At 36.6% G+C, this 9,076-nt stretch overlaps 2 protein-coding genes across 4 annotated transcripts in view; one reads left to right on the forward strand and one right to left on the reverse strand.

Moving 5' to 3' along the window:
- Positions 1 to 9,076, forward strand: part of LOC113048471 (B-cell receptor CD22-like) — a 1,131,192-nt gene that overhangs the window by 974,495 nt on the left and 147,621 nt on the right. The gene's annotated exons all lie outside the window — the stretch shown is intronic.
- On the reverse strand, positions 1,241 to 6,675 carry LOC113048466 (G-protein coupled receptor family C group 6 member A-like). Its single transcript, XM_026210287.1, is given in 8 exon segments — positions 1,241 to 2,686; positions 3,597 to 3,723; positions 4,176 to 4,409; positions 4,490 to 4,956; positions 4,959 to 5,247; positions 5,440 to 5,522; positions 5,525 to 5,706; positions 6,318 to 6,675. Coding segments are annotated over 8 exon segments (2,838 nt in total). The 5' UTR covers positions 6,518 to 6,675; the 3' UTR covers positions 1,241 to 1,430.

Here is a 9,076-nt window from a genome sequence, read left to right on the forward strand (position 1 = left end):
ATTGAAGAAAGAAATCAGATGAGTATAATTATAATGGATGCATTGTCTCTTAAAGTGACAGCACCTAATTTACTAGCTGCTGTTGGTGTCCTTAATGTTAATCCATTAAAATAAATGAAGGTTTAACAAGAATTAATCCACAATCAAACCAAACATTTGTGATAAGAGTTGAGAGCTAAAGGATCCCTGCATATTTAGGTACGTAAGTGATTATAGCGAAATAAAGTCAGCTCTGACATATTATACCTCAAAATTCTTCATATAGTGGACTGCCAGTAAAATTTATATAAAAAATGAAAATTATTTGGGACCAAAAATTATTCAGACACTTTGACCTGACCATGTTCTGCTTAAGTGTTTTATTCTTCAATTGCAAATGAACAGTCTGAACAAAATGAAGCATTACTTGGTAATTGTTACTTTTTAAAAGCACAAATAAATAAATAGAGCAAACATAAAAATGAAACCATTTTAAACAGGGTCCACTGGTACAAACTGCTCCGGGGCACCGCAAGCCCCAGCTATGGCCTGTTCACCAGTATCAACAATTTAGAGAGCAGAAATAAAATGCATTAAAGCTATTTTACTAAATCTAAAATCTACTAAAAGTGTCTTTGCTTGAGATTTACACAGTGCTATTAAAGTAGGTTGTTTTGCATCTGAAGTAGTAAAGTCATTGTGCCCCAAAATAAGAACAAAAAGACAAACATTGTAAATAGATTTGCACGGAAAATTATTTATTAACTGTTTATTGAAATGCCACAGATTATGTCTTCGATGTATTACTGCAGAACCAATAAAGCAGTGTTTTACAGTTCTCCCCACATTTTAAATTGTGAATATCCTTTATATTTTTATTAAACATTTCAAATGTATTGTTGATTGGATCCAGCATCCCAAATATTTGGAGAATGTATGGATTAATGCAGTACTGATATTATCATAGTATATATTATTTTTTGCTTATTCAATTATTTAGTTCATTTTAAATTAATTAATTTATATAATTCATTCATTCATAAATTGCTTTGGTTACAGATTCACAGAAAAAAAAAACGTATTTGTATATTAAAAGCTTTATTGTTTTCCCCTGAGATTGCATTACTATAAGCATATCTGTATTGACATTTCTAACTATTAATTGTTTGTATTTATATATTTATTTATTTTTGCTAATTTATTAATTCGTTCTTTCATATATTGTTTTCATTAGAGATTAAAAGCTTTATTGTTTTCCCTGATTTGGACACAAATACAAGTGCTAAATCAGATCATTCAAGACAATGATGACACTGATAACAATCACATAAAGCATGTCAAACATAAACATCATGGAGCTTCTTTTTTGTTTAAATGATTGGTTAAACAGGATTATACTGACAAGAGAATTTAGCATAATTAAAAACAATAAAAAACATCAAATGTATTGCTTAAAAGTGTGGGACACTTAATGTCCTTTTGAGCTCAGTACGGTTGTTCTTAATCCTTTGGAGGAGTTTTTGAGAGCCGCTTAAAGTCTGTTGTTGCTGGTTTTCCTCATTCATATCTGCTGAAGATCCAGAGTACACTGAAAACTCATACAAGGAATCTCCAGACACACTGACCTCGTGGGGCAGATTATCTATGGACATGTGAAATGAAGAAATAGTGCTTGGTGGGTAGGGATTTGAGTACACCCCATTTATTATATTCTCGATTCCAGAGTCAATAGTAAATGCGCTTTCTGGCCGGTCGAGTCCAGCTCTATGCCGATCCACTCGTGAACTTCTGTTGAAGCGTCTGGCGAACTCCCGAATGCCCATTGTGAAAGCCTCTCTGGTGTTCTTCTCGCTTTTCAATAGGATGATGTAACATTTAGGCATGAAGTGGCAGATGAGGATCCCGTATGCAGAAAAGAGCATCACCACCATCTGAACGCCAGATTTGTACTGGGTCATATTAACTATGTTCGCATAGATGGGGGCAAACACCACCCAACTGATAATGTAGATGAGCATGCTGATGCTGATGCACCTCTCTTCATTATAGCACTGCGGAAGCTTCCGTCCCAGGAAGGCGAATCCAAAGCACACCAGAGCCAGAAGGCTAATGAAGGCCAGCATGAGTCCAAAGAATAGCACGCTCCCCTCATCGCACTGGAAGACAAGTTCAGAACTGATCACTGAGCCCACAAAAACCTTGGGTGGTTTTAACCACAACCAGAAACCACAGATGAGGCCCTGGATAAGCACACAAATGCCAATGATCCAGTAGGGCAGGAAGAGTTTCTTCAAGACCCGTTTAAGAGCAGAATCATTCTGGAAGACCAGCAGAACCTTAAAGTACCTGACCAGGATGCAGGAGACACACAGGGTGAAGCTCAGGCCAAAAAGCACCTGTCCGGTTTTACACTGTATGTCTGTGGGCTTCCCACCAAACAAGATGACGCTGGTGAACGTCCCGAGCAGGGACAGCAAGATCAGGATGGAGATGGGACCCCCGGCTGCGAGGACCACTGGTGTATCCCATCTGACTAAGTACACCAGCATCACAATCAGTGTCAAAAGGATGCCAAGACAACCAAACACCACTAAGGCGACACAGTACGTCTCTTTCCAGGACAGGAAAACTTCCTTTTTGGAAGTGCAAGTGGTGGAGTTCTCTTTAGACCATAAATTCTTTGGACAGTCTATACATTCATGTGCATCTGGAGAAGAATGAAAAGTTACATCTGTTAAACATCCTTTAATTTCATCATGCTGCTTAATCTGAAATTGTGTTAATGGATCGGAGTCCACTCTAAAATACAAATTCATCTACTCCCCCCTCATGTCATTCAAAACCAAAACGTTTCTGTTGCCATTGACTTCTACTATATTTTTTGGCCGCATAATGTAAATCGACGGGAACCGAAAGTGTTTGGTGATGAACCATATTAAAATATCTTCTTTTGTGTTCCGAAGAAGAAATTAATGCATACAGGTTTGAAATGACATGAAGGTCATTAACTGATGAAATAATTGTTTTATTATTATTTATATTCCAAATAGCAATGAGAAGAAGCAACTGCCTTATATTCATAATTGCATTTTACAGTTTGTGTTTTTATATGTTTATGTAAAAGGATGTGAATTGAAATTATTGAACTTCATGTTTTTGGCAGGTCTGAAGCTGGTGTATGCAGTAATGGGGAAAGTTACTTTTAAAAAGTAATACATAACAATACGTTAATACAATAATAAAAAAAGTAACCTACTGTATTACTTCGTTATTTGTTATGGAGAGTATTGTTACTTTTGCATTACTCTTTGTTACCTAAGCTGGGCTTGCTTATTTATTTTTAATAATTCACACCAAAAGTGAAATGTATAAGCCTCAGCCTGAAGGAAGTGCCTCTGCACCTCACTCCAAATTTCTCTCAACATGGGGATAGGAGAGGTGGCAGTGAATAATTTGGAAAACAAAGTTACTCTGATATTTTCTTGTCAAATTTAAATGAGTGTGTTACTTTACCAGTGCTTGAAAAATCTTCATCTGATTATGTAATGTGCATTACTTGTAACGTTTTACCACCAACACTGGGTGCAGTTGACAATTTTATTTGAATGAATTTGTACCTGTTTGGTTTGAAAAGGTGTTTACTGGACACTTCGCACACTCATAGCAACAGATGGGTTTGTCTACAGAAAAAACCTTTCTAAATCCAGGTCGACAGCTTGGAGAGCACTGCGAAATCACACGACCCTGGGGTAAAACAAAACAAAAAACTTTTTTTAGACCAAATACCATATACATTTAAATTTCAATAAATAGTTTATTTGTATGGTATTTCAGATTAAAAAAACATATTTGCAAAATGTAATAGTCCGAAAAGGATAATTCACCCAAAAATAAAAAATCTGTCTTCATTTACTCAACCTCATGTCTTTCCAAACCTGTATGATTTCCTTTCTTCTGTGTTTATGTCAGTATAATGAAAGTCAATTAGAATCCTGATATTGTTTTCGACTTAAACTTTCTCAAAATATCTTCTTTTGTGTTCCACAGAGGAAAGGAAGTCATTGGAACAACACAGGATTGAGTAGATAATGACAGAATGTTTTATTTCTGGTTGAGCTATCCATTTAATGAACCAGATTTCATACTTTCTTTCCTCACAGCACTTCGGTCTATATTATGTGGCGTCAGAAACTCACTGTGAAATCTTCCAGAGGATTTCTCTGTGTGTCATTCAGGAAAAGCATGCTTTCATTCTTGATCATGTAGCGTGCCACAGTCTTCAGTTTCACATTGTTGACAAATTCAGCGTTATTTTCAAGTGACGCTTCCCAAATGTTGATATCATAACCGGTATCCAAATCTCCAGATTTGCTGAATGAATATTTCTCATTATCTATAGTGAACATGGTCTTTGCCAAGGCGTCGTTTAGCTGAAAAATATGACGATATATTTAAGCTTTTGAATATTTATTATTTGATTTAACATCAAATAACAGATAAAATGACTTACCTCAGAGCGTTGAATATCAAAGCCTCCACGACAGGTTTTTCGAGAACAGATGTCTTTAATAGCATTAGCGGCAAACATCACAGCCAACTGTACACTAAACACTGCACTAGGACTTACAGCTTTCTGCAGGGTTTCTCTTATTTCTTTGTTGGTTCTGCTTTTGTTCAGCTCTCCTTTGATGAAGTACTGCAGGATGGTGTTGTTTGATTGTGAATCAGGGTTAAGATCTAGATTATCTATGTAACTTCTGAAACGAGAGATGTTTCCTGAAAATGGGATTATTCCAAGAATTTTTCCAACTTCATTCAAGGGACGATTGTCTAGCACATTGAGTGACGTCGACCAGCTATCCCCAGCGATCCAGAAACGTCCAGATGCGTTGGGAGTGAGTTTATCGAACAAACGAGACATGTGGTGAGATTTGGCAAAAGACACAATGACTTGAACTTTTGAGGTGTTTGCGATTTTTGAATAGTTTCATTGAGTTTGGAATCTAAGCTTTCATCGTTGAGAAAATCAGGGAGCACAACTCGGTATGACACAAAAATATTTTGTTTATTGGCCTGCGCCTCAAGTTGGTCTGCGGCGTAGCGGCCGTAATCTCCGTCTGTGGCTATTATGCCAATCCAAGTCCAGTTGTGGTACTTCAAAATTTTGGTGATTGCTTTAGCCTGGTGGTCATCTTCCGGGACAGTCCTCCTGAATGTCGGAAAACGTTTTTTGTCGCTTAAAACCCCAGCTGTTGAACCATAACTGATCTGCAATAATAGTAATAAGAAGAGCATTACTGAAACATTCTGACACCGAGTGAGATAATAGAAATTGGTTATGGTGGTTGCATGTGCACGACAGTTCAAGATGTCAGAAAAATTGGCAGACAGCGACAGCAGCGCAATTTGATAGGCTACTTGGGCTGTTAGTCATTTATCTGTCAATTAAACAAAACATACCTGTGGCATATAACCCATGGTGAGATACCTCGCCACAGCGATGGAAACCTCAGAATGGTACTCTCCAATAACAGCCTGAAAAATGAATTAGTGCTGCCACAATTTTTATCCATGAAGATATCGGTGTGTTGAAGAGCAGTGGTCACATCAGAGCACGTGTCCATGATCTTGTAGCCTAATGTGAGACCATTCAGCATGGGGGACTTGTTGATGGCCTCCACCGCTTCAGTCATCGCCAGAGATTGGATCAACCTGGATACGGTGAAGCTGTCAGGGGGAACAGGAAGAAGACAAGTGTGCTTTACTCAGTCATTTAGAACAGGGGTTTTATACACAGTCTGAAGAAAGACCAATCAATCAACAATCATTATTCAATATAATCAGTTATTATCATTTATAATTGGAGCTCAATTGTTAATAATGATTCTTCTTATCATCAATGATGAAAACAGTTTCTGCTGTTTAACATTTTGGATGAAATGATCAATTTAATGCATCCCTATTGAATAAAAGTATTATTATTATTTTTTTTAAATCTTACTTAAACCCAGATTTTGAATGGTAGCACTCCACGGTTTCACTGTTAGGCAGAAAACAGTTTTCTACATTGATCATAATAATAAAAAATAAATTTTTTTTTTTTTTTAAGCAGCAAATCTGTATATTAAAATGATTTCTGAAAGATCGTGTGACAATAATGTGTAATAATATTTCACAATATTATTGTAAAATAAATGCAGCCTTGGTGAGCATAAGAGATATAGTTCAAAAACTTCTTCATTCTTCCAGATATCGGAGATACACACGCATAAAAATTAGGCAAGTTTGAATTTCTCAGGATTTGACATTATTAATGTAAGCTGTATGCATAGACTCACGTTTCACACACGTTTTCAATAGGATTGCTGGTCATGTTGACGATCTTGAAGCTTTGGTGAACTGGAAAGAGTCCTCCAAACATGAAGTCCCCTAACTGCATGGCTTCCAGTGAACCTGAAGCAGGTCTACAGTCACGACCCGCCAAACTTCCCAAGATGGCAAAAAGCCCAAACCAAATCTTACTGTTATACATCTTCATTTCATCTGTGTGTCTCTCCCTTCTCTATTTGTCTGGAGACCCTTTTCTGCCTCTTCAACCAGAGTCCTCAGCTCTCTCTCTGTCCTCTCAGCAGACTGGATGAGCTTGAGGATGTTGCTAAAATATATGTCTCCATTTCCTCCTCTATTACTCTAGAAACAGATGCCTTGTCACCTTCCCGCTCACACCTCCAGACTTCAGAAAAGTTCAGATCAAGAGGAAACATTCCACACAGGAGGAAACCCCACATTCAGAAAATGTTTAATTACCATTAACAATGCACAAGTGAATCCAAGAATGCAAAAACCTCCCAGTTGTATAACAACTCATATTTGCATAATCTAATAATGATGCATAGGTTACGCATGAAATAATCTACTGTAAAAGTTTTTTGTGCCTGCCTGTACAGATCGATGGTTTACTGGTTATGCTGTAGTATTAACTTTTTTTAACTAAATTGATTTGATATTTAAAATAAATAAATAACTCATGCATATAATGGCTCCATGACCTCAAACTGTAATCACATCAACTGACTGAGTTACTCCAACTAAAGACACAATGTCACAATACCAGACATACACACACACAGAACAAAACCAGTCAAAATAAACAAACACAGCTTCTGTTTAGAACCTGATATTTGCATTTAATTTGACCATAAAAAAATATTTTTAGTTTTATACAGAGTGTATTTTTAAATGTAAGAACAGGTCAGTCAGGATTACTAAACGGAAGAAGGAAGGAGAGTTTAGAGGGTTTTCTCTAACCTATTTAATAAAGGAAATATTTGTACTATATAAGAGGCACATCAGTGTTGCATAAAAGTTGAATAATCATCATCACCATTATTATCTGCTGAGTGGCAATACATTTAGGAAAAACACAAGTGATTCAATGCTATGTGTTGTTATGCATTATACACCAAGGAAAGCCATGGGTTTGATTCCCAGGGAATGCATGAACTGAACACATTTGTAAAAGTAGCTTTAAAGTGCCTGCAAACTGCATAAATAAATGTATTTTGGTAAATGCGCAAACGCTTAAAATGTCAACTGGGATCCTTTTTCATCCTGGATTCAGAACTTAGTTTTGCTATACCTGCAAGATGTCTGGTACGTAAATGGTGGATGGTACCAATCAGTCATAAATATTTCTTACTGGACATTAAAATGTAGGTCTAATGGAAATTATATTTAAAACTAAGTAAATAAATAAAGTGGCTCCTTAATCAATTACCTAATTTTATATAATTTTTTCTACTTTATGTACCCTGAGTACACAATTAAACATCCTGTTGAAAAATACAGGGTTTTGGTTAGTTAGGTAGGTTTTGAAGCTTGGATGCTGGTTTGAGCTGGTCTAAGATGGTCCTTAGACGTTCATGAGCTGGTTTAAACTGGTCCTTAGCTGGTCATGTGCTGGTCCTGAGCAGGAGTGACCAGCTCAAACCAGCATCCATGCTTTTTAAAACCTACCTGACCAGCATATACTGGTTTTTCCAGCAGCGATGTTCAATCATTTTGCATAATTTGTGAAAATTACAGCTTAATCAAAAATGACGTGCAAGCAGCATGCCAGCAGTTTTTCCCTACCTTACATTAACTTTTGATAAACTTTATTTGGGCTCCAATTGTTTAAAGTAATGAGATGGGTGCGTAATGTGAAGCCTACAATTTATTTCTGTGATTTTTGTGGTGGAAATGACTCGGGGCCAGTCGTGATTAGTTTCGACGCTGTTACTATTACTCACCACTAGAGGGCGCCACGGCATTTGTATTTTTTCAGCTTCTATTATTCAAAACTATATGTGAAGCGCTCCTTATTTATAATTTCTCAGTAACTTAGATTGCTGGAAGTTTTCTTATGTCCTCTATATTTGGTATTCTTGCTATTATTGTCATCATTAGGCATACCTGTTTGTGTAAACTATACAGTATCAATGTTTATCAGCTTGTTACTTGCATTATTTGAGTCTGAAATTATTAGTTAGAAGGAACCATCTCATTCAGCATTATCCTTCAATGTGTGTATTTCAGACAGTGTTTTTAATGTTTTTAAGGCGTGACATTTTGACAGTTGCTCAGTCAGAAACCTCCCCTCCCCTTCTGAATAACCTTGCCGGATTACCATACAATTATCATTTCATTACCATCTCATTATCATACTGGAGCCAATGGTAGTGGGTTTCAATTCTTTATGTTTGTTACTACATTAGCTTGTGTGACCCAAAATTGGATTATTTTCTATAGTTATATTTTAAAAAGCATGGCTTTATAATAGACGTCTGGCCTGTTTAACTCCGTTAGTTACTGAATTAAGTATTTTAATAACATTAGGGCCAATGTATTGCATAAGGGCCATCCAAGTGATTTAAACACCTACAGGTGCTCTGATATCTCTCCAGTAGTATAATTACTTCTCACCGTCCACAGAAATCACAGAAATCCCACTGTGAACCTATTCTGCAACTCTTTCCACAGAGGCTTGAATAAAGTGCATCTATACCAACCGCCCCGTATCTTCCTCTCAAAAGTGACCTGGGATTCATCTCATACA

This window comes from Carassius auratus, chromosome 29 (assembly GCF_003368295.1).
Source record: "Carassius auratus strain Wakin chromosome 29, ASM336829v1, whole genome shotgun sequence".
In the NCBI taxonomy this organism is placed as follows: domain Eukaryota; kingdom Metazoa; phylum Chordata; class Actinopteri; order Cypriniformes; family Cyprinidae; genus Carassius; species Carassius auratus.